At 44.2% G+C, this 26,788-nt stretch overlaps 1 protein-coding gene across 3 annotated transcripts in view; it reads left to right on the forward strand.

Annotated features, from left to right (window-relative positions):
- PTH2 (parathyroid hormone 2) overlaps positions 1-26,788 on the forward strand; it is a 149,026-nt gene that overhangs the window by 92,086 nt on the left and 30,152 nt on the right. Inside the window, exons 2-3 of one of the 3 annotated variants that reach the window (XM_085616333.1) lie at positions 8,948-9,093; positions 15,892-15,991. The exons of 1 other annotated variant lie outside the window; for it this stretch is intronic. Coding sequence is in view for 1 of the 2 variants with exons in the window: in XM_085616332.1 (XP_085472458.1) it covers positions 9,025-9,093 (69 nt within the window). In the remaining variant the exon portion in view is untranslated. The remainder of the gene's footprint in view (positions 1-8,947; positions 9,094-15,891; positions 15,992-26,788) is intronic. One more of the 3 variants, XM_085616332.1, reaches the window with a different exon arrangement.

Here is a 26,788-nt window from a genome sequence, read left to right on the forward strand (position 1 = left end):
TGTACTTACTCTTCAATAAAAATACCTTTCTTCACAAATTCGAGTGAAAGTGGATCTTTACAGAGAGCAAACAATGATGAGAACACAACACCTTCACCGCTATGCAAAAGAATTCCTCTTTATAACATATTGTCTGGCATCAATACCTGTAAAGGAAAATAATTGTTTGGATTCCTTAGATAGGTATTCCTGACGAAACAGTGCCACTAACGAATCTATGGATAGAACAATGGTATTAATACATAAATCCTAAGTACTGCTTCTTAATGTAAGGTGAGATCCGAACCAAGTGCAACATGCCAAAGGGGTCATAAGTGGCATTTAACTGGGGGTGCGAAGCTGCAGTCAGGTTTAGCTCGACATGCCCCTGCTGTGGAAGATAGAAATAAACAAGCCAAAACAAAGGCAAAGTTACTGACAGCGCACGGGGATCCAGTTAATCCCACAGGAACTCCTTACACAAGAAAGGCTTAAGGTGGCGCCAATACTTCTTGGCACTTTTCCCACGACGAACACTTTCCAAAGTTGCAAAAAGTCAATGAGCAAACGCAAAGAAAACCAATACTTCTTGGAAAGGTAATGCAAAGAATATGTCATATTGCCAGCATGTATTATCCCAGATCCAGCTGACTTGCACCCCTACCCGTTCTACTTACGTCCGTCTTCTCGAGGCTGGGATCCAGGAATCAACGGCACCTGACTAGTGCCCCGGGAGCCTTCTTCACTCGGCTTCCTTAAACGTCGTGACATCACAAGCGTCACGTACCCAGTGCCTCACGGGAGCTGTGATTCTTCGGACTATGCTCGTCCGAGTCTATGAGAGGCTTGATTCGTCAGTATTCCCCGCAGGCCACCGCGGTGCGCCGTGACATACACAAAGCCCAGCTGTCACCCAACTGAAATGTGTATTTCGGAGACGGGCAGAGGTACAGAATGGTTAAAGTAAGAAAATGCTAACTTTCTAAATGTGGCACTTTCAGACCTGCAACTTAAAAAACAACTTCACTAAAAGATGTGTTTTTAAATGTTGTGAGCCCAGAGACACCAAACTTACTCTTCCAATCTTTTCCCAATTGGAAATTACACTTGCAAAGTGTTACAAGACAGCTCCAATGATAAACTATGGGAGAGACAGGCCTTGCAGTAGTGAAATACAAATTTGAGGGTATTTCACGACCAGGACATGTAAAAGGTACATGCCCTACCTTTTCAATACACTGTACCCTGCCCATGGAGCTAACTAGGGCTATTAGGGGTGACTTATATGTAAGGAAAGGGAAGGTTTGGGCCTAGCAAGTAGGTGTACTTGCCAAGTCGACATGGCAGTTTAAAACTGCATACACACGTTTGATGGGCAACTCATGTGGGTGGCACAATTAGTGCTGCAGGCCCACTAGCAGCATTTGATTTAGAGGCCCTGCATGCATGTAGTGCCTTGTACTAGGGACTTATCAGTAAATCAAATATTCCAATCATGGAGGAACCAAATGCCATTACATTTTAGACATGGAGCACTTATACTTTAGCACTGGTCAGCAGTGAAAAAGCGCACAGAGTCCTAAAGCCAGCAGAAATGAAGTTCAGCACACAGTCAAAAACAGGAGGTCAGAAGGCAAAAAGTCAGGGGAATCCCACGCCAAGAGATGCCAAGTCAACAGCGTGCCTCTATCCGAGTAAGGTCCACAATTCAAATAAGGCACCTTAATGCCATAGTCATTAACATTCATCTCCCTTAAGCAAAGAAGCATAAAAATTGATCAAAATTGTTGGAATTTGCCATTTATGGTTATCAACATACAAACACACCTCATGAGTCAATGGGAGCTAAAATGTGAAAACATATTTTTTTGTCACTGCCATAAAATCTTTGCCCTGCACGGATCTGTGCGAAAATTGACAAACCTTATTTGACTATGGCAAACGATTGACACATTTGAAGCTTTTCTGTCCATATTATCCAAATTAAAAAAATACCTCTTCAATGGCAAATGTGACAGGACCATAAATACTGCCACTAAGTAACAAATATATCACATTTGCACTCTTGTTTCACTATTCACTCCTCTAGTTGGTCTGTCCATCTTTTGAGCTTGTGACTGCGGAGGCTAATAAAAACTGATAAAAAGCACATATACCGGATTTGCACACTTGTTTCACAATAGATTCCTCTAGTTGATTTGTCCATCTTTTGAACCTGTAGCCGCAGAGATAAAAACCATACTACCTCCCAAGTGTCATCATTACAAAAGCAAAATGTGCCCAACTAGATTGTTGTCATTGCGTAGAATATAGTCTCTCTCTTCTAAAGAAACCACAACTACCTCTTCTATAAACTTCAGAACTTCTGTTGAATCCTTCATCCTCTCGCATCTGGATGGTGGTAACCCTGTGCTCCATGCCCTCTCAGACTCCACAGTGACCCCTCTTAATAGCATCCTACATGTCACAGGATATCTGATCTCTGGCCTGAAACATGACCCCCATCCTTATGTTATTCCATTGGTTCTCTTTGCTGGCCGAACCATCTTCAAAACCAGCTGCAGTATTTACAAAGTCCTCCCAACCTACACTATTGCTTATCTTGCAGATAAGGTCACCCACGTGCATAACAAACAAATGAATGTGTCCTCATGTAATTTAACTGGTGCTATGTAAAGCACTCTGATATCCGATTCGGGTCAAGTTTGCGCTATATAAAACTCTGTAAAATAAAAAAATAAAAAATACCTACGGAGTGAAGAATAAAAAGTGTACAAAAGAAAAAAAAAAAAGCCAGGTCCTGCTTTTATGTCTCCTGGGTGGGCTTTCCCCCGATGGATTTTCGAGTTCTGTGTTCAGCTCCTTGATGCCTTTGGGTTTAGAGCACTATATAAATCTTTCTTTATTCATTCATTTATTTCATATCCTGAGAGGTGGTGTATTACCTTTGTTTTGTTATGTGTTTTTGCATATTCATTGACATTGAGTACACGTTTTCTTGCTCTAGTCACAGTGTCTACCTGCCCCAGTGTCAGTATACTCTTGTTTCAGTGTCTGTGTCTTCTCTCACAATACCTATGTATCATCCTGTGCCAATGAAAGAATCTCCCTGAATATCAGTCTTCTGGTCTTAATGTCATAGACTCCAGGCTCCAATGTAATTGTTTCCCTATTGTAGGAAAGTAGGAACAGATTTCATGGTTACCCCCACGTTTTGCCTTTTGTCAGTGTGTTTAGACTGTAGTTTGCTGGGATCCTGCTAATCAGGACCCCATCATCTGTGTTCAATCTCCCCAAATGGTTTTGGTAAGTACATTTGTACCTCGACAATTGGCTACTGGTGTACCCTTATAAGTCCCTAGTACTCAGGGACCAAGGGCATAGGTACACCAGGGGTCTCCCCGGGGCTTCAGCAGGTATTGTGCCACCCATAGGAGTCCACTTCAACTCTGACTACAGGCAGCATGCAGCTTACACCTCTCCCAACAGATATACGTTTCCTTATATCTGAAGTCACTACACTTAAAACATATAAGTCACCCTTTTGGAAGGCCCTTCAGTCCCGTGGGCAGGGTGCTTGGTTATAACTGTGTGGGTGGCCCTGCATGAGCAGGACACCCCTACAAACCCCGGAGTCGATTCTCCAGGCTTTGTGCAGTGAGCCATTTTAAGATATATAGCGGACATCAGTCATTACGAAAAGTCTAACTATATAATGGCTGTGCAGAACCTGGTCAAGTTTGGTATCAAACATGTTGAAATCATACCCTAATACAGATTCTGGTGTTGGAGGTATGACCCCATGTATTGGGGGCCCTTTAGAGGAGCCCCTGTACTCCCGATAACAGCCAATCAGGGTCTGCCAGCAATCTAGTGCTGCAAACGGCCACAGACATGATTCTGCCCTTCTGCTGCTGAGCTGAACTTGAGCAGGGGAAGGTAGAACAATAGGTTTCCTGTCACAGGGAGGTGTGAACACCTCCCAAACAAGACTTAGTGTATTGGGCTGGGGGCGCATTTCAGCGCCACCAGACTCCATTGAAGGGCATATTTGGTGCCCTTCTTGCATACTCTCCTTTGAGCCAGTTCAAGAAGCCTTGGCTCCCACTCTGGCACGAAACTGGACAAAGGACAGGGATGTATGCTCCCCTCTGTCCAAGCCCTCCTCTGGGAGGGACCCGAGTCATTCCAACCCTTTTTCTTTGGGTATTTAAGGGCTTCCCTGAAGGTGGGTTCTCAGATTGGTTGTGGAACAAGTCTTACCTCTGAAACAAAGACACTCTTTGACCATCGGGACACTTAGACTTTGTTAGCCTTCAAGTGGAACCAAGACTGCATCAAGGAAGACTCCTGCTGTCCTGGCCTCGCTGTTTTTCAAGTCTTCTGCCTCATCTGTGTCTGTGCTTCACTCAGGTTCTCCAGAAGCCCTCTGGGCATCAAGGAAATCCAAAGAAATTTCCCTTGGAGGGAAGGAGTCACTCCCCTGCATTTGCAGACACCACAACAAAGCTGACCGGTCTGCTGCTTCTGTCGTCCTGTGGACTTCCTGAGGCTCAGCAACACAGGTGGTGGTTCGGTGGCTCTCCAGATACCTGACCTGTCTTCCCTGTAATTTGGAGAACAGCATCCCTCGTTGGAGCCGCTGGGACCAAACCCCTGTGCACCGCATTGACTTGCCATTGCCCAGGCTTGTTGGCTCTGCACTCCAGAGATCTTCGGACTACAAGAAGCTCCAGCCTCCAGCATCTCATCCCTTGAAGATCAGCATCCTCACTGCATCCCTTGCACAGTGGGCCTCCATCTTTGGTGTGCTGCCTCAAGTCATCTTGCTGCTCCTGTGCCTTTGGTCTTTGGGCCCTTGCAAGGGTTTTCTCCTGCTTTGGTGGAATACCCTGTTTGCTCGGGCCTCCTCTTACTCACCTGCACATGGGGAGTCCCTTGGACCTTGATGGTCCCAACGATTGCATCCTGTCTTCAAAGCGGGCCTTCCGAGGCCCTCAATAAACTCACTGGCTCTCTGTGGTGGCTGGCTGGAGTGGGACTCGGTCCCTCAGCATTTTGCATGGTGCAGGAAGAGGGGACAGCCCTCCTGCTGCCGTCGAAGCACCTCTCCTGTCCAGCAGCACAGGTTTTGCAAACCGGGCCATCAGAGGTCCATCAACAAACTCACCAGCTCTTTGTGGTGGCTGGCTGGGGTGGGACTCAGTCCCCCAGCATTCTGCATGGCACAGGAGGAAGGGACAGCCATCCCACTGCCGTAAAGGTGGAATCCAGCAATATTGTTTTATTGTCTTTGGATTCTTTTTATAAACCAAATAATCTAGCCATCTGGGCTCCTATTTGGGCCTCTAATTTACTTAGGGGAAGTATACATGCAGCTCCAACAGCAACTGTTCTGGGCCCTGTGAGCCGGTTTAGTTATTCTGGTATACCTACATACAACTGTTTTATACTCTTGCAAATGTAGATTGACTTTTCAGAGAAGAGAATGGCTCCCCTCAGTATGATCTTAGAGAGGAGGCGAATTTATGTGCTACTAATATAACAGGGAGGATGCCTGGGAAGGAGTGCCTTTGAACACTTTAAAAAGTAACTTGACCATACTTAGCTGGAACATCGCAGGGTTAAACTCATTACTAGAGGACGAATGGGGGTTGGGTCAATGCAAAACATATGGGATAGTGTGTCTCCAGGAAACCTGGACCGTAGAGGGGATTATGTTTTTGGATGGGTTCATTGTATTTGGGCTAATCTGAGGCTTTCCTTCATGGTAGAGCAAAGGGGGGGGGGGGGGCTGGCAAAGTTTGTGATTTTAAGATTAAATTGCACCACTGTACAAATATTATTTGACTCTGGAATTATTTTGTGTGTTTTACTATCTTTTCCCCACAACATAGACATAAATCAAACACCTGATTTTATTTGATTTGATAATTAATATCTATAATTCACCATCTACAGGGGTAGCACTAGATGTAGAGCTAAGACTATTCTGTGAAAAAACATTATTAGAGTGGTTCTTTTCGCCAACAGTTCTGCTGGTTGCAGATTTCAATTTACATCCTTGCGAGGCATGTGTTGAGAAAAGGAGGGATCAGGGACACAGTGAGGCTTTAGAGCGGATCCATTTTAGGCACTCTGGTCACAGAGATAATTTTAATCAAATGGGCTCAGAATTAAAATGTTTTACTCTTTTAATTAACGAAGAGTATGACTTCCCTGGGGCAGTCCGACTTTTAAGGGTAGAGGTAATAATACAACTATTGACTATATTTTTGCATCTACATACTTGATTCCGTTTCTGGTGTGATTTCGAACAATATGGAGCATCTTCAGTGACCATGACCCAATCATGGCAGAATTTGGCTGGTATGATTTTGCGGCTAAGACGTCCACCATTTATAAAGACCTGCTTACACTTAAAATGCAAGGGTGGCATATTAGATAGGGTAAGGTCATCTTGAAGGATTTTCTGAGGAATTTGGTTCAGAGGTGTAGCAAGGAATATGAGGTATGTTTGAATACTGACTTTCATGATCGAGCCCTTGTGGACTCATTCTCTACTATTTGTACTGATGTTCAGTTAGCCCTGACTAGACATAATACTGAGACAATTAGCTCAGGACCTAAATGGTTCAATAAAAATTGCACATGGGCTTATAAAGATCCAAAGGCATCCCTTACACTAAAGCCAAGGTTGACATGCAGAGTAGAAGAGGCTTGGAGGGTATATGCGTTGGCTCGCAGGAATAGAATAAGCGCCTTGAAGAGATAAGCCTGGGAGAAGCTCAACAAGGCTTGTAGTACTAGAAACAGTGCAGCTTTTTGGAAAGTCGTTAACCAGTTATTGTTTATTGAGGGAACAGTACTGGATTTGAGTGTAGCTATACCTGCGCAAAAGTGGGTAGCTCGATTCGGTCATACAGATGCGGGTGACAGTGATTTTAATCTTATTGCACCTCTGCCCAGAGAAACAAATGTGTATTTTGAGCTGGAAGAGGTGAGGGAAGGAATAATGGAATTGACACCTGGGAAGGCTCCGGGTCCAGATGGAGTACCTGGTGATCTTGTTAAATTTTGTGTAGATCTGTGGGCCCAATCAATCGCACAACACCTGAATTCAGCAGCATGAAGCCATATTCCTGCATCATGGAAGCTTCAGTTATAGTTCCTATTTTTAAAAAAAGGGAACCGAGCCGACCCAGCTTGCTATCATCCAATCTCTTTGATAGAAGTGGAAGTAAAAGTTTTGGGTAGGGTCTTGTTGAAGTGATTAATAGATTGGGCAAAGAATAAGAATATTTTGGCAGATATCCAATACGGATTCAAACCGGTCGAGGCACTATAGAACAAAACTTGAATTTATATCTTTTAATTAATAAATACACTGTGGCCAAAATGGAAAGTATACATCTAGCCTTCATGGACCTCAGCACAGCATTTGACACAGTGGTGAGATGCAAACTGTGGTCTGTGTTGAGGGCAATGAGGGGTGGATAAGGCCCTAGCGGCGTTTTTGCACGATTTGCATACAGGGTATTGAAGCCTCAGTAAAATACGGCCCATCAGGGGAAAGCACTGTGCACTTTCAGTTAGGGAAGGATGTCCTGCTGGACTGTATTTTAGCTCAATTTTATTTTATTTTATATATCAACCAATTAGATCAGTTGTTGGGGGAACATTGTAAAGATGTACCGAAGGTAGGACATAGAATGGTCCCTGCCTTGCTGTACACGGATGATTCTGTTCTTATCACACGTACAGCCAATGTTATACTGTTATGTCGATTTTATGATTTTATGGAAAATCTGGGCCTAAAAATGAAATACACCAAATCATATACTATGATAATCAGACCGAGATATACCAAAACTAAAACTCATGTAATAAAGGATCATGATATAGGTAAGGTGGACAAGTTCTGTTGGATCATACAGTATTGATGCCTTCTCTAGGCAACTAGACTATAGCCATATAAAATCTGTATTACACCTCTATAATGCAGAGTGTGTTCCAACTGTATCCTTTGAAGCAGAGATCTGGGGTTATACGTCTTCCCTTACTATACAAGGGGCTGAAAATAAATCTTTTAGAAAACTGTTATGAATTCCACAGAGTGTACCTGCAGAAATAGTTAATGATGAGATGGGTGCAGGTTTTATTGCTGATTATATACATTTGCACCCTATATTTTTATGGTTTTTGATATGGGTTAAAAATGAGTTAGAGTTCAAAAGACTGATTTTAAGAGATTGTTTAAATATGAAATACAGCCTGCATATACCCTGGTTGAGTTACATAAAACCACATTGAAAAACTTGGGTAAACCACATCTCTATAATTCACCAGAATTGATATGTAAATCACATATTGCATGGGTCAAGGGAGCATGTAAGGTATATACCCAAGGAGCGAGAACCTTAGGCTCCCAGCATAAACACTGCTCTACACAATATGTGATGGTGAAATCTATGAATAAAATTGAACTGTATCTAGCATTGGATATGCCGGTTATGCACAAAAGGTTTTTAACTTACTTTCATCTGAATATGTTCCCTCAATTACAAGTGGGATGGCATAAGCCTTCAGACCCCGCCCCCACCCCATTTGCACAAGTGATGCGCCCTCTGCACTAGTCACTTTACACATTGTTTTAATTTGTCCTAAATGGACCGATCTGTGACATAAATATATTCGTCCATTACTTGTACCTTTGAATTTTCAGCAAGCAAGACCAGCTCTTTTATATCTGCAATTTTTAGACAATATTAATGAATGTTGCTATGTATCTAGATATTTAGCAGGAGTGTATTATGCTTATGTATGCTATAGTATTTTTATAATATTGAATTTTTTGTTATGGTTACAAATTTATTAAAGTTTTTATTTTACTTTTATTATACTGACTGACTGAGTCCCTTGGACCTTGCTTGTCCCAACAACTGCATCTTGTCGTCTTCCATTCCAGTTGCAACTACTATGGCTTGTTGGTGATCCTGCCCAACACCGACCACCTAGACACCGACATCCGACGTGGGACAGCTCATGGGACAGCTCGTGCACGGCTCCTGGCCTTCCCCAGCGTCACCTTGTCCCGACAGCTGCAGTGATAAGGTCCTCGTCAACTCTCCTGAGTTCCCTGCAAAGCGTGGGCATTGTGCTTCTGTGCCTCCTGGTCACCTTCGAGTGGCATAGTCCCCTCAGCTTGCAGGTTCTCTTCTTCAGAATCCAGCCTTGGATTCCATCAGAGATCTGCACAGACTTCTCTAGAGACCTTCTCTCCAAAGTCCTCCATTGTAGTCTACGGCAGGTTCTGATGTCACTTCACCTCTATGCACTCAGCTTCCCTGGTGCAGGTAGCCTGCTTCTTGGGGCATCCACGGGTGGGTTTGCCCACTAACCTTCTGTCCTCCAAAGGGTTTCTTCGGGGTCCTCTGGGTCCTCTGGGAATGGCCCTTCTTCCTTAAAACTGCAACCACGACTTATCAATTGACTTCTATTGGGCGCACAGCTGTGTTTCCACTCTGCACACAACCTCCGTGGGGTTTCTAGGTACTTACCTTGGGTGGTTCCTTGTTCTACCCACTCCTTTGAATCTTCTAGTCTAAGTCCCACTTTCCTTGCAGTTCGCATTCCAATTTCCTAGTATATGGTTTGTTCTCCCTCTGGAGACCAATGTATACTTGTGCTACTTACCTGATTTCTTTTGAGTATTTTTATGTGTATTTTTGGTATCTCTGGGTAGAAGATATACCAATGTGTTAGTGATTGTGTTGTGTAATAAATAGACTTATTTTTATAAAACACTGTGTGGTTCTTCTTCATGTAATCTACACTGTCGATTAATTGTGGTAAAACAATCTGCACTACACTCCTTCAAGATAGGCATGAAGGCTGTTCTCCACATTTACCACTTTGAGAGCCTAAGGTTATCAAAGACCACTAAAATCCCAATAAGGGTAGCCTGGATTAGTGCAAGGTGCATCACTCCTTTAAGTGTGCACCATATACTAAGCCAGCCTCCTACACTTATCCTGTGCCCATGCGTGCACTGCTCCTAAGTCCTTATCTTTCCTGTCCCACAGTAAGTATATTTTCTGTCACTGTGTCAGAGTCTTGTTGCTCTTGTGTCAGTCTGATACCTATGGACCCATGAGAAAATGCCACTTGTTGCCAGCCAACTGTTGTAGGTACTGGTTCGGGTTCCAGTCCAGGGACTATTGTGGGTGTAGTTGCCCATGCAAGCCCATACAAGCACAAGTCTGAGTGTCAACGCAGAAGCGAGAGTAGGGTTGGAGCAGCAACCACTAACAATATGTATTGCTCCTGAAGCAGCCTATTTCCATCACCTTAATGAAGTGTGCCTTGCACAATATTGTCCCCTGGTGATCCAATCCACAAAGATGGGATGCATAGTGGGAGATCTAGAGTATATGTGGGGCCCGGGTTATTGTCATGGAGACACTACCACCAAGTAGAGTGCCCTAAAAGTGGTATCTGCCACTGAGTGGGAGAGAAATGGGACATTTGGGACTATAAACAGGTGACGCTCTAAGTGTTAGCCAATCTTGAGTATCCAACCCGACCCTATTTTTTGTCCCCATCTCCTATTCATTATGATCACCCTACTCATTGCTGACATTGCACAGAACCAAACAGTGTCTACAGTGAAGGAGGTGACCCCAGCAAGTGTTGCTTACTTTGTAGCAGGGCAGTCCAAGACTCTTGACTGTCTGCTCTTCTGGACCCCGGTCCTTGTCCTATTGATCCTTAAAAATGCACGATCTTCTCTTTTTTGTTTTGTGTGTGGAGCCAGTTGCAGGTGATCGATAGAGGTTAGCAATGTGATAGATTGATAGAGGTCTACCTGCCTGAAGAGTCTTGAGGGAAGCGTGGAGACTGAGAAAGGAAGTAGGTGAGCAAAAGATGGGCTTGATGAATGGTGAGTAGTGGGCAAAAGGGGACGGTATAGAGGGAGAGTAGGGGGTGGAGTTTACGTGGTGGAGGCTGTGTGTGGGAACCTTTTATATAGCTTAGAATATTTACTTCTCAATGGTATTACATTGATTTTTTTCTTATCATTTTTTTATTTTTATTCATCACTTCTTTTTCTCACTTTTTCCCCTTTATTGTCCATTTTTTCCTTAATTTATTTAAGTTATCTTTTCTCCTGGTTTCCTTTCCTCTTTTTTAGGTCTAGCTACTGACGTCTTTTAATGCCTAGGAGACCTTGTGTCATCCATTCTTCAAATTCAAGTACTGTAGGGAGTACAGAGAGTGGGATTTGGGTTCAGCTCACTTCAGCCATTGATTTAATGTGTGTTTTTTCACGGTTTGCTATTACTTGGAAAGGCTATTTATCAAGGCCATGGCAAGTCGTGGATAGTTATATTGTTCCCAAGAGGTTTAGATGAAGGAACTCTAGTAGTCCTTTTTTTGGATGAGAGACATTGTGTGTACTTTGAGGTATTTGCTTTGCTGTTACAACAATTTAATTGTTGGTTTATGGTTTATTTGTTTAGGGAGCACTTGCTATTTGTTTTGGTCTTCAAAATTAAAAGAGACTGTGGCTTTGGTCAATACAAGGCTGCGGCAACAACGAACTGCATAATATGTGTTGTACTTATTCCCCTTTTCTTACAGTTCCTATTTTTTACTATGTGGATTTTCTTCTATGATGTGACATGGGGTTATGGACAATAGCCTTGAGTTGTGTATGTACAAAACCTCTCTGTTATTTTTCCCAAATAGACTAAAAGCCTGATTACGAATTTGGTGGTCCAATGGACCGCCAAACCCAAGTGGCTATAGGGCCAATAATATAGCATCTCCTTCAACCCTTTGGTAATGCTGTGTAGTCGCAGCAATTAAAACATGTCTGAACTGAGAAGATGAACAGAAACCTCGATGCTGGTGCCTGTGTTCCCACGCAGAAGCGAATCTTTGGTATGCTTTCACGATCCCCAGCCTCTCAGCTGAGCTATTATTGGTACTTGAGCCCAGGTGTCCTACAGAAGCTGGTGCACACAGCCTCAGACAAATCTCCACTGTGGTTACTACCTCCACAGAGCAATGCCACAATGCAACAAAAACACCAGGCCACTATGTAGGCCAAGGGAGCCCAGGTGAAGGATGAAAGAGTACCTCAGAAGCCAGTGCTACTTCTCCCACCCATAAGGCACCATTGGCCTAAAGTCTCTACTCTATTCCCTCACCAGCTCACAGCCTCTGTTGTATTGCTTCATCCTTAGCCTGTTGTGCCTGCTTCCCCCTTCTGTAGCCTTTGCCTGCTTGCTCCTCCTGTACCAAATAAACACTTACTCCCAGCTTATCCCAACAGCCTCAGACTGATCTTCAATCCCTCAATCCTTATCCCCAAAGCATCAGCCCTGATCTCCTCCTTTCACTATCCCACATCCTCAGTCCATTCTCCCCTCTTGCACCGTCCACGTAGTTGCAGATGGAACTGACTAGGTATGTAATTCTACAAAAAAACAGGAATTCTGCAGGTGCCTTTTTAGAAATGTGTATATTCATGTCAGTTGGGTCATTTTTATGTCTCGCCTGTGATGGTGCATGTGCCGCTTACACAAGCACTCTCGCTTGCAAGACATATTGTATACGACAAGGGGCTTTGTCAATGCTTGTTATTTGTGCAACATAAGAGGTGTGCTCATTAAAGTGTTGGGTTATTGTGAATAGTGTAAGTGAATGCAGTGTGAGTCTTGCAAGTGTATGGTGAAAGGTGTGCCAATGTGAGTGCAAGGCAGGCTACATGAGTGCAAGGTGCGAGAAGGGCCCATGTAAGTGTCCGGTGAGAGGAATGTATATAAAGTGAGAGAAATTAGTGAAGGGTGAGTGGTGTGAGAGGTGTAAATGCAGGGTGATTGGTATGCCTTTGTGCATACTGGGTAACCAGTATGCCTGTGTGAGTACAGGGTGAGTGGCAAGAGTGAATGGTGAGCTGTGGGAGTAACTGGTGAATGCATGGTGAGAGAAGTCAGTGCAGGGTGAGTGATGTGTCACTGTGAGTTCTGGCAGACTATTGTGCCTCTGTGCAAGCGGCGTGAGCTGCATAAGTGATGGGTGAATGGATTCCCTGAGTGAGTGCAAGCTGAGCAGTGTGCCTGTGTGAGTGCAGGGTGAGAGAAGGGAGACCAAGGTGAGTGTTGTGCCTGTTTGAGTGATGGGAGTTCAGGGTGAGTGGTGTGCTCATGTTAGTGATGGGTGAGCTGTGTGAGTGACTGGAGTGCCTATGAAAGTGCTAACTAAATGAGTGATGTGCCTGTGTGAAAGTAGGGTGAGAAGAGTGAGTGCAGGTTGAGTGATGTAAGTGTAGGGTGATTAATATGCCCATTTGAGTTTGGGTGCGGGTGGAAGTGCAGAGGGGGAAGAATGAATGCATGGTGACTGATATGCTTGTCTGACACTAAGGACACCATTAGCATGGCGGGCAGGCCCTGGGAAATGGGACCACCGGCAATGCATGCGGCGGTCCCGCAGTTACAATTAGGATGCGCCCGCCACACTGGCGGGCGCATCCCACATTGTTAACATTGCGGCGGGCGGTGCAGAAAGCACCGCCCGCCACAATGCCAAGAAGGCATGTCGTGCACTTCCATGCACAACATGGCAGGCACCGCGCGGTTAATATAGAGAAAGGTGGGCCTGCACACCTAATTAAAACGTTTAAACAGTGATAAATGTTATATAAGTCAGTTATGTGTCAATTGTTTTGTGTGCTATCACACTAGAGGAATGTGAGCCCTGACCCCTTGACTATGATGCAAATAAACTTGATGTTTGGAAAAATCCAAGCATGCGTGATGCACAACTAAAGACCCGAAGGTTTCAAACAAAGGTTTACTACAAGTTAATAAAAATATGTCAACCACAATATTGTTGTGAAAGAAAAAGCGGCTTGTATTCAACTTGAAAGCCAATGACATAGTGCAAGCTTTGTTCAATCCACAGTAGTATTTATATTTATCATGAGGTACAAAGTAGAAAAAACAATCAAAATCCCAACTTGAAATGTAAATACAATATAAACAAAGTCACAATCTTAAACAAAATCCCAATGCATTTCGGGTTTAACAAAACCCTTCTTCAGGGGTTAGTTAGCATCAAGGAGAGTTGACTTTGTAGAAATCCACCAAAAGGAACCAACTGCAACTGCAATACTAACGAGCAGTAGTATTCGTCCGAACTCAAACATGTAAGGTAATCATTACGATGAGGGAAAAAGCTCTGTGGTATAAGTATAACGTCCTTAGTGTTGCCGCCGGATATAGCTTTTTCCCTCATCGTAATGATTACCTTACATGTTTGAGTTCAGACGAATACTACTGCTCGTTAGTATTGCAGTTGCAGTTGGTTCCTTTTGGTGGATTTCTACAAAGTCAACTCTCCTTGATGCTAACTAACCCCTGAAGAAGGGTTTTGTTAAACCCGAAATGCATTGGGATTTTGTTTAAGATTGTGACTTTGTTTATATTGTATTTACATTTCACGTTGGGATTTTGATTGTTTTTTCTACTTTGTACCTCATGATAAATATAAATACTACTGTGGATTGAACAAAGCTTGCACTATGTCATTAGCTTTCAAGTTGAATACAAGCCGCTTTTTCTTTCACAACAATATTGTGGTTGACATATTTTTATTAACTTGTAGTAAACCTTTGTTTGAAACCTTCGGGTCTTTAGTTGTGTATCACGCAGTCTTGGATTTTTCCAAACCTCATGTTTATAGGCACCGCGCAGTGCCTGCCATGTTGTGCATGGAACTGCAGGGGGGTACCATAGGTACCCCCCATGTGCACCCCCCACCCCCAGGATCCCGGGGGGCCCGCTATGGGCCCCCAATGGCAAAACCCACCTGCCTTTCCATGGTGGCGTTGCCACCACGGAAAGGCAGGTCCCCGCCTACATAATAATATGGATGGCGGTGTCTACCAGACACCGCCACCATATCAAATGCTTTTCCGCCCGGTAGGCAATCGGGCGGATTGCCTACTGGCGGAAAAACGGCAGACGCTCTTCCCATCCGCCGGGGTCCCCCCGCCATGGTAATGTGGCGGGGGGAAATTGGCAGCGTGCGGAGGTTTTTAGCGGGCGGATCGCCACCACCATACGGGCGGCGGCGATCCGCCCGCTATACTAATGGGCCTCTTAGTGCAGGGTGAGTTGTGGGACTGCATGGTGAGCAGTAAAGTGGAGAGTCATGTGAGTGCAGGGTGAATGGTGTGCTTGTGTGAGTGCAGGATAAACGACATGCTTGTAGGAGGAACGGCGTGAGCGCAGTGAGTGGTGGAAGTACAGTATGATCGCTGTGAGTGGTGAGGCTGCAGGGTGAGAGTGAGAGTTGAGAGGAGTGTCATGTGGTGCAGGCTGAATGGTGTGCTCCTGTGGGTGCAGAGTAAGAAGAGGGTGAATGGTGTGAGTGCATGGTGAGAGGTGTAAGTACAGTGTGATTGCTGTGAGTGTAAGGTGAGCGTTGAGAATGATGTATGAGTTATCTGAATGCAAGATGCATTTCCAGACACGCAGAGTAACTCAGCATGTTATCCATGGTTTATGAATGGGGTCTCAGATAAAATGTAAACTGTTTCTATTATGACATCAATAAGGGATCGATGGTTGAGGGTGGAGGAAATAAATGATTTATGGGTCCTGCAACAAACTTTCAGACTCTTGATATGCCATGATATATGGTATATTGCTATGCCTTGAAATTGGGGAGGATGTGGCATACCTGCCAGAGCTGCTGGCTTTGAGTTGGAGAACCAAGTTCGAGTCTAGGCATCAGCTCTGTGATTCTAGGCATATCATTTAATCTTCCTGTGCCTACAAAAATGAATATGTCCTTGTATAATGTAACTGGTGCTCATGTAAATTGCCTCGATTCTAGGCCTGGACTGAGTTTGCGGAGTCCAGATGAGCAGAACTGCACAAAGTGCTGAAAAAACACTCTGCAGCGCTCCGCGGAGTTCCACAAGTGGCAGACTGAGGTAAGTGGCATTGCTCACATTGAGTTTTAGTGCTGGGGGTTTGTCCGACACTGTAAAATCAGAGAAATCAGCACCACAAGCAGCGCAAGAGAGCGCTCCTTCTTTCTGTCACTAGAGTAGCTATTCTATTTTCTTAACGGGAACGGCAGGTTTCTCAACACTAGTGGTAGGAACCTGCCATGACCATCCGAGTTGAGAAATCTTGCCGGGAGGTAGTCTAGCATATGGTTTTATTTGCTTGCACTCACCAACTTAATGTTGGTGAGCCACACAAGGGAAAAAACTCCGCTTCTCAGAGTTTTTCGGAACTCCACGTGCTACGTGGAGCACGGAAAGGGCAAAACTTCACGAACTACGCCAGCAGAGCGGAGTTCACCATCCTCCACTTCTCAATATCTTCGGGTTGAGTTTGCGCTATATAAACTGCAAAAAAACAAAGCCTTAGGTTACTTTTCAGGTAATTCATTCTCACACAGTGGCAGCAAAAGTAATTTGTAAATGTAAGGAATAGGCAGAGTGGAGACACAGCCACTGTCAGCCAGCCCACAGCAGCTCAAGAACTGTGTGTGTGTCTGGAAAGCTGCCTCAGCCCGGGCTGCTGCCACACTGTTACCGTACAACTGGTGCAAACAGTATGTGTGCTGTTGCTCAATTGCCTAAACCTTAAGCAGATAACATTGCTGCTGTCAAACTGTTTAATTGCACCTTGTGTTAGTAATGCAATTGTCACATTTGTTTGGTGCCCCTGTTACTGTGATTGCAGCCCACCCAAGTACCTCAGGTCCACGCTTAACTAGCTGCTCCTTAACTCTTGTTTCTAAAATTATAAACCAGGACTACAAGTCCCAGAATACAAAGAAAAACCCTGAACTGGAACGAGTGCCGCATGGGTGTGGGAAACTCAGCCGCTATGGCAGTTCTGTTGCTGTCACTACACCCTGTAGCTATAGTTCTACTGTCACACTGTTTATGTGCACCTGATGCAGATCTGATTGCTGCAGTCAAGATTCCTCAAATGCATTACTTAGGACACACATTGTTCTACTCAATATATACAATTTGTGTACACTTTGTGAAGGTAAAACCACTTTCATAAAGTGTAGGTACACCTAATTTAATTAAGATGCCGCAACAGTCATACTATTTCTGCAAAACGTATGCAGTTAGTACTGTTGTTGGTAATTTGGTTCTGTTACCTTATGTACACCTGATGTAACAGGTACTAGTGTTTTCATACAGAGCCAGCAGGTTGACTGAGTCAGTTCAACGCTCACCGCTGACAAACGTGGTTTTCTGGAGATCAACAGGTTGAATCCCCAAAAGGTCAACTCAGCTTCCACACTTCCATAGTCGGTAAACTGAGCATACATTCGGTAATAGCTGGCTCTGCTGCTGCCGTATTGGATCTGAACACCTGGGCCAGAATTATTGCTGTTACTACGCTGTTTGTGTGCCCCTAATGTACGATGCACTGCTACTGTCACACGCTTTCTACAACCAGAGCAGGCCCTATTGGTGAGGCAGTCACACGCAGTAGCTGCACTCGGTGGAGCCAGCATTTCAACTCTCGTGCTGGTTTTTAACTTGGTGGCAGCAGCATTTCTTCTGTTACATTGCAGTGTTTAAAAACCTTTTGTTATAAATCTGCCATACTGTTTGTGGACACTAAGAGTCAGATTTACTACGATTGTATGATGTTTTGTGTCACAAAAGTGACGTAAATCAGCGCAAAATCTTTTTGTATGATTTTCTTCCCAGCGCTGACCTTGTTTAGCGCTGGAAATAATGTGAAAGTAACGCGAAGCACCGCATAGCGCTGCTTTGGATAATTTAGCGCCAAGGGGGCGCACCAAGGATTTTGACGCTAATCCCAAATTACTAAGGGGCATATCATCAAGGGCAATATCACCGTTTTAGCGGCACTTTTTCCTGTTAAAGCGGCGATATTTTTATCGCCCTATCAGCAAGCTGTCGCTAACAGCTGTTAGCGACAGTTTACTGGCATTAGCGCCCCTTGTCATCATGCCTCCGTACGCATCGCTAATGAAATGCAAAGGAGGCGTGCCTGACAAGACTCCCTTGGGAAAATATTGTTAACCCAGCTTCGTCATATTGACAACGAGGGTTAGCGATATACAAAATCACGTTAAGTATGCCTTAATGCAGGAATTTAACATCTGTTAAATTCCTGACTAAGGCATATCTAACATGGGGGGTGGATTGTGTGGCTAGGACCACAGGCCCTATCATCTAGGATATCGCTGTTTTCCACCATGGAAAACGGCGATATCCCCACTATCTCTGGAATTTTAATCGCCTCGGCAATGCGCGTTGTTGATAACGCGCTAACCGGGCGATAAATTCCAGAGCTAGCCGGCGAAAAGTATGCAACGCTAAGCGCGCTTTGCGATATTTATGTCAGGCCCTTGATAATATGCCCCTTAATACATTATACAGGGTTTAGAATCAGACAATAGCGCACCCTACAACCAGGCGCTATGAAGGAGAATGCTTTTTTTCTCCTTTATTTTCTGACTTTGCATGTGTGCTGCACTGTACAGCACACATACTAAGTGGGAAAATGTTTAAAATGAGTCTAAGCATAGTATTTTGTACTGGAAGGGTATCCTTCCAGTACAAAACCTTTGCATTACACATGGAGACACCCTTGCACTATGGCGCAAAGGTGTCTCCATGGCTCACTGACGCAAATTTCAGCGCTGGCGCTAGGGAGAGGTTAGGGGAGTGCCATATTTCAGTAAATGTGGCCCTCTCCTGCTCTCTTGTTCTCACGCTGCGCAGCATTTGCCGATGCTGCACTACGCTGCGTGAGAAATTGGTACATTTGGCCCTTAGTGTGCACTCGGTGCCTCCGGGTGTACTGCTGCTGTCCAACTGTGTGCTCACACTTGATGCACATGGCACTGTTGTGTGGTTGGTTTCTGTAGTCTGATGTTGGGTGTTCTTTGCTGTTTTGCTGTTGTCATGAACCCCCTTCACGTAGTACTCATTCCTGCTGTGTCTGTGTGTCTCTTACACTGCTATGGGCATATTAGTTCTGCTCTTAGGTTGTACAGCTGTCACACTGTGTCTGCACACTTTAAGCAGGTACTACAGGTGCTGCAATACTGATCCTACACACTCATTGTAGGTAGTACTGTAAGCAGTACTGTTGAATACTTACTGTGCTTCTTTCACACTGTGTCTGCACACTTTAAGCAGGTACTACAGGTGCTGCAATACTGATCCTACACACATTGTAGGTAGTACTGTAAGCAGTACTGTTGAATACTTACTGTGCTTCTTTCACACTGTGTCTGTGCACTTTAAGCAGGTACTACAGGTGCTGCAATACTGATCCTACACACTCATTGTAGGTAGTACTGTAAGCAGTACTGTTGAATACTTACTGTGCTTCTTTCACACTGTGTCTGCACACTTTAAGCAGGTACTACAGGTGCTGCAATACTGATCCTACACACTCATTGTAGGTAGTACTGTAAGCAGTACTGTTGAATACTTACTGTGCTTCTTTCACACTGTGTCTGTGCACTTTAAGCAGGTACTACAGGTGCTGCAATACTGATCCTACACACTCATTGTAGGTAGTACTGTAAGCAGTACTGTTGAATACTTACTGTGCTTCTTTCACACTGTGTCTGTGCACTTTAAGCAGGTACTACAGGTGCTGCAATACTGATCCTACACTCATTGTAGGTAGTACTGTAAGCAGTACTGTTGAATACTTACTGTGCTTCTTTCACACTGTGTCTGCACACTTTAAGCAGGTACTACAGGTGCTGCAATACTGATCCTACACACTCATTGTAGGTAGTACTGTAAGCAGTACTGTTGAATACTTACTGTGCTTCTTTCACACTGTGTCTGTGCACTTTAAGCAGGTACTACAGGTGCTGCAATACTGATCCTACACACTCATTGTAGGTAGTACTGTAAGCAGTACTGTTGAATACTTACTGTGCTTCTTTCACACTGTGTCTGTGCACTTTAAGCAGGTACTACAGGTGCTGCAATACTGATCCTACACTCATTGTAGGTAGTACTGTAAGCAGTACTGTTGAATACTTACTGTGCTTCTTTCACACTGTGTCTGCACACTTTAAGCAGGTACTACAGGTGCTGCAATACTGATCCTACACACTCATTGTAGGTAGTACTGTAAGCAGTACTGTTGAATACTTACTGTGCTTCTTTCACACTGTGTCTGCACACTTTAAGCAGGTACTACAGGTGCTGCAATACTGATCCTACACACTTATTGTAGGCAGTACTGTAAGCAGTACTGTTGAATACTTACTGTGCTTCTTTCACACTGTGTCTGCACACTTTAAGCAGGTACTACAGGTGCTGCAATACTGATCCTACACACTCATTGTAGGTAGTACTGTAAGCAGTACTGTTGAATACTTACTGTGCTTCTTTCACACTGTGTCTGCACACTTTAAGCAGGTACTACAGGTGCTGCAATACTGATCCTACACACTTATTGTAGGCAGTACTGTAAGCAGTACTGTTGAATACTTACTGTACTTCTTTCACACTGTGTCTGCACACTTTAAGCAGGTACTACAGGTGCTGCAATACTGATCCTACACACTTATTGTAGGCAGTACTGTAAGCAGTACTGTTGAATACTTACTGTGCTTCTTTCACACTGTGTCTGTGCACTTTAGGAGCTACTGTTTCACTTTTGAGCTGATAATATTTCTGCTGCTTCACTGTTTGTGTACACCACGTGCACAGTGCCACACTCTTGCTTCAAGTGCTGCAGGTGCTGCTGTACTGTTTCCATACTCCTGGCGCAGACAGTACTGCTGCTATCACACTTTCTGTAACCTGACTCGTGCAGCTTGCACAACTATATTTTGTATATGCCGCCTGTGGCACTTTATGTCTGAGCACCTGGTGGAGGAGGCTCTGATGCTGGGACATTATTTCTATAGGCTCGTGCAGGGAGCAATGTTGCTGTTTTGTTATCGTGAAGCCAGTATGTACCATTTCCTGTACAGCATTCTGATAGATATGCCTTTATGTCTAAATAACTACAAATGCACTTCATGTGGGTATGTTTCTAGGGATCACGTTTGATGACAGAATGTCTTTTAAACATCATTTTACCAATACAAAGGCCAAAGCCGCCGCACTTTCTTTTTCTTTTAGAATGCTGCGAGGTAAGTTGTCATATCCGAGTTATGAGCATTTACTTAAGGTAATGAAGTCAAAGTTGATTCCCTCTCAAGCTTATGGGTCAGTACATTTTCACGGCAAACACTCCGAAATCCTTGATAATCTACAAATAAAAGATTTTTAATAATTTTTAGGGTATCAAGAATTGTTGGGCATGCTAATGTTAGATTGGAATTTGGTCTGAAAAGACAAACCCTAGTGAGACGATCGGCGTTTCCTAAACATTCATATTAGGTTTTTTTGTCTGACCCAGACACTCTTGCAAATCAGTGCTGGCAGGAAATAACGAAATATGAGTATGCAAGCACTTGGAGATCTTATCTAATGGTGAGCCTAAACCCTTTCAAGTCCCTGCCTTTTGAACTTCTGGATAGAAATAAAATTGTGTTTAAACAGACACTAAATTAATCTGCAAATTTCCCCTCGACCGTACTGGAAAAGGAGGAGTTTGCAAAAAAAAAAGCATGCCTCGTCGGTTATTAAATCATTAAATAAAATGGAGCCACACCGTATTCTATCTCCTATTTTAAATCGTTTTTAAAGGGTACATTTCTTATGCTAAGATTTGATCGATATTCCACAAAGGACAGAACTCCAATATGGTTACAATATTGGCCAACATATACTTGTAGATTATGTGGTTTTCATAATGAAACATTATTACATATTGTATGAATTTGCCCCCGATTGCGTCAGGAGAGGCAAACATTGTTAAAATCCATCTTTAAGGAAAATGCATGAGAACATGCCGCCAAGCTCAACCCAATTTGTAAAGTTTATTCTCATAGCAGAAACAAAGTTAAACTAGGAGAGCCCCTCACACAGAAATAGTAAGCATGAATGACTAGTAATGTGTCCGCATTCATATTTTATTTTCCCAATGGTGTCGTGAGACCTAACAATTAGATGCTGAAGTAGGTAATGTTTCTCAGGCATGGATACATTTTATTGACTTATCGTCTCCCAGTAATCTATCTAAACTATCACCTTTAATTATTTGAATCACTTGACTCATTCGACTTATGACAAACAGTGTTAATTTTACTTCAACTTTAATATACAAAGGCCTAGGTGCAGCCCTTTATGGGGCAGAATTGTGGGGGCTGGAGCATTTGAAACAAATTCTTAAGGGCAATCCTTAACCTCCCAATGAACACACCCACACTACCCCTACACCTTGACCTTGGCTTAAAGCTCATTACACACTTTGCTGTGCTCAAGGTGTTAAATCTTTGGGTAAGACTTTGGACCAGCAGCACCCAGATTCCAGTTAAGCACGCAGTGGAGGAACTATTAATCCTTCAAAGACACGCAGGGCGATTGCCCTGGTTTAACAAGGTAAAGGACTGGCGTTTCTAAATGGGCCTGGGAATAATGTGGGCAGACCCGCAATCTATTACAACAAGCATTGGCATAGCCAATAGGTCTCGCCTTTGGGACCTTATAAGTGTTTAACCATGCAACAGTTCATGGTGTTGCACCAAGGATATTGTGCTGCATAACTAAATACTTATAAGGTCCCAAAAGACAGGCAGGAACAAAGATAGAGTTGCCTTGAGTTTGATGATGGGGGTTGTTGCAGGTAGAGGAGGGGAGGAGAAACAGCCAGTAGAGAATGGAGGTACGTGAGAGGTAGGTACATGTAGAGGAAGGTATGAGGTAGGAGACATTTATAGTGAGGGAGAGACAGTGGGGACCAAGATTGGTTGTTTCCCATGAGACAAAGGCAAATAAGAAGTAAGACAGAAGAGATTAATGCATTCAGAAAAGAAATATGGGCAGTAAAGGTTACGTGCGGGGGTGACTAACTAACTACACAGAAAGGGGTGGCATGAAGGAAGAGGCGCAGGCAGACAGGCAAGGAGAGAGCCATAGCTACATAGTGTGAGAGAAAGCCTGGCAAGTAGGGGAGGGAGGGACAGATGTGGAGATGGGCTATGGCAGTCACAGAAAGGGCAGGGACAGATTGGAGGAGAGGCGTGAGGGATGCCCTCAAGTTGGGGTGGGGTTGGAGTCAGATAGAGTGAGGGAGTGAGCCAGCAGAGACAAGGAGAAAGTGAAGGGCATGCTCATGGGAGGCAGACAGTGAACACTGACAGGCACAGATGCGATAGGCAGGAATGGAGAAACGTGCACAAATAGAGTGAGAGGGAGGGAGGGCTTGAAGAGAGGCATGTAGTTCTACAAGGTCAAAGAGAGACAGGCTAAAGTTAAAGAGAGGCACAGGCACATGCTGATAGCAATGGGTTTGCAGGCTGAGTGCGAACTGGCAAAAACAGACATGAACAGAGGGAAAGAGATACAGGCAGATTGAATGGAAGTGAATGGGGAGAGTTTTGACAGGGAGATTGCACAGAAGAGGGACACTGGTGAACAGGACATGGCAGAGAGGAGCAGTAGACATGCAGGGAGAAAGGCAAAACAAGCAGAAAGAAAAAAATATATATATATGTAGAGAGGCAGTTGCTGACTGGAGGGAGACTTAGAAAAAGACGGACATAGAAGAGAGAAAGGGATAATTGGGAAGAGAGCGGGACAATGGAGGAGATATAGGTTTTCCACTGATGGGCAGAAGACGTCGAGATGTGAGTGTGAGAGAAAGAGAGGAGAGAAAATGTGTAGAGAGGATACATACAAGCAAGGAAAGATGGTAGAGAGAGCAGGGTTAAAAGAGAAAGAGCAGATGGCAGAGACAAGGAGCGATGAAAGAGATGGGGAGGACCGGCATGTGGGGAGTGAGAAAGAGAGGTGGATACTGAGCAAGATAGAGAGTGGATAGGCAGCTGGAGAGGAGTGGAGGAACAGAGCCAGGAACTGGAGAGGTGATCTGGAGGCGGAGAGCGCAAGAGGCCGGAAGGAAAGGGAGAGATGCAGTCAGAGGCCCTGTGTCCACAGTGAGCAGTCTGCTGGGGGTTGTGTCCAGAAAGTGTCGCGTGGAGGGGGCGGGGCTTGATTAGGTCGCAACTGATGCGCAACGAGGACACGGAGCAAGTGCAGTACAGCGAGTGCCAGTATGCCAGAGAAAATAAAAAATACAAATACTGAGTTAATAATTTTTAGATAGGTATTGCAGTGCACATACTTGTAATAGTCTCTTTGACTGCCTTTAAATTATGCTTAAAAGCAGTGTGCATCCGCGTAATATTACTTGTCTCTAAGCTGTTGTGTCAAACGAACAGGGCTCAGATGAGCAGCTCACACGGGACAGCTCGGGTGAGACTGGATACAGAGCACAGACTTCAGAAGGACAACATTCAAAGTTGCATCAAAGGCTACTTAAATAACAAGCAGCAGCTGTTTTCAAGCACACTCATGCTTTGTGGCACCATCCACCTTGTGGGAGCGAACAACAGCCAATTAGCATGCGCGCCGCTCCTTGCTCCCGCAAGGTGGATGCCGCCACAAGCACGAGTGTATGCTTGAAAATGAGCAGAGCGGCGGCTAAAGGCCCTCCTATGCGTAGGCGAGACCTAAAAACACCAGTAATTCTGCACTATTGCAACTTTTTCTCTGAGGGAAAGGAATTACCAATGAAATGTGTGTTTTTGCTTTATGTTGCTTTGCTATCTACTGATATATTCCATCATGTTTTACTTGGCGAAATGTATCCATTGAAATCTCACCACGTGCATTCATAGCATTTGAGGTAATGCAAATTCACACTAACTCCAGTTTTCAGGCTAATAGTTACCACAACCAAGACAGCAATGAGTGCCACAAGCTTCATCTCAACAAAGCCCATATCACTCTAGTATTGCACGAGACAACTTGAAGGAGCATCAAAGCCTGAGGCTCTCAAACACTTAAGCTTTACAGCCCACTTTAATAACAAAACGAGGGCTCATCTGTCCAAGGCAGTGGGCCCATGGTTTGTGTTCCTGTATGCACAACTAAAAAAAATTTACATTGAGGCTTCTCTCTTTTGAAGAGACGCACAGCCAGGCTATTAATGGGAAGATTGGTGCACAAACGAGTGCAGCTTCCTCATGGTAGCCAGGAGCATCAAACAAAAATTCCAATTTTCATATGGGAACACCACCAGTGATGTTTACTGCCAAGCTCGCCAATCATGAGAATCCCACTCGAGCCGCTGTTGAACGAAAACCCTGCATTTGAAAGTAGAGTTCATAGGACAATCTCAGAACACAGACATAAGTGTTCTTGGCTCCCAGTGCCAGAAACTCTTTTGGAACTCCTAGAAACCAGTAAACAAGGCCCAACCCTTGTCCACGATTATCCATCACCTACAGAACTTCCACAAAAGACAAATATGAAAGCACTTGTCAAACAACCTTCCTTGCCTTAGGTTGGTAATGCTCTGTGATTAGACAAGTCAGCACTGTCTTTAGACAGAGTCTAATGGTCACAAGAAAACGCTGGAGTCTACACTGCAGGTGTGAGATTCGAGAGCCATGGGGCACATCTACATTTGGGTATGGTAAAATTCTTCTCCCCTAAAATCTCCACAAAGAAAACGGAGAAACGATTTTTATTTATGCAAAATGCATAAGGCCACTAGATTGCCTGAAAACTGAAAGCAAGGGTATAGCTTTAATATTAAATAAAGAGATAATCGCACGACTTGGAGGAGAAAATGTCTCAAAGTTGTGGCTCACATTGTTTTCGCTGTTCCACAAGATATTTTCTACTCAACCCAGTATCCAGAGAGAAAAATTATGGAAAGAGCATAACTGTAAATTCTGCTATTCCCGTATTCCAGAGAAGAGTTCATATATAAGCCACAAAAGGCAAGTAACTCTTTATTTTCCCCATATTTCAGATCAACAATGCACTACCTATGGAGAGTTTCAAGGCACAGTTTTACTGTATTACGTGGGTGGATTTTGGCTTAAGGGGAACACTGCAACTCGTTAACATGCCTAGATATTGTCCACAATTTAGCATATGCAAAAAGCATAACTACTTCATGCGTATGACGCTGTAATTTGACTTCACCAAAGGCCACGAGCAGTGTGTGCAATGGATGAAAACGCCCACAAAATGCTGGCGAGACCCCATCTTACAGTTTGTGAAAGGCAGCTCAAGCCTGCATTGCTACGACGGCCAAGGCTAGCTTGAAGCATTTACAACATGTTGGTACACTGTCCGTGCTCGAGTATGTGTGAGGGCGACGTCAGATCTAGTGGGAACATGTCGTATGAGTAATGGTTGGTGTTAATAAAGCGATCCCTTCCACAACAGCAGGAATAAAACAAACGTAAAGCAGTCAGTTCACACACCCACAGGTGGGCACCCATGAACGCAAATGAACAGTAGCCTGGAAATGACGGGCACATAAATCGCCCATAAACCCACTTTGAATGATTAGGAAAAAAAGACTAATGAAACAAGAGCTAACGCTGAAGCCGGACGAAAGTGAAAGTGATCGCGATGCACTTAATGAGGCTGAAAGTGATCACGATGCCCTTAATGAGGCCAGCAGAGTGACGAGATCTGTGGTGGGGGAGGGGGAGGGAATTGAAGCGCGGAGAGAGGCACGCAAAGCGCGCGCCCGCGCACATGCACTCAGCCTCTAGGCCGGCCATGGCAGCATCTGGTAGCACTTTTTTTTACCCCTTTACAATAAGT

This window comes from Triturus cristatus, chromosome 7 (genome assembly GCF_964204655.1).
Source record: "Triturus cristatus chromosome 7, aTriCri1.1, whole genome shotgun sequence".
Classification (NCBI taxonomy): domain Eukaryota; kingdom Metazoa; phylum Chordata; class Amphibia; order Caudata; family Salamandridae; genus Triturus; species Triturus cristatus.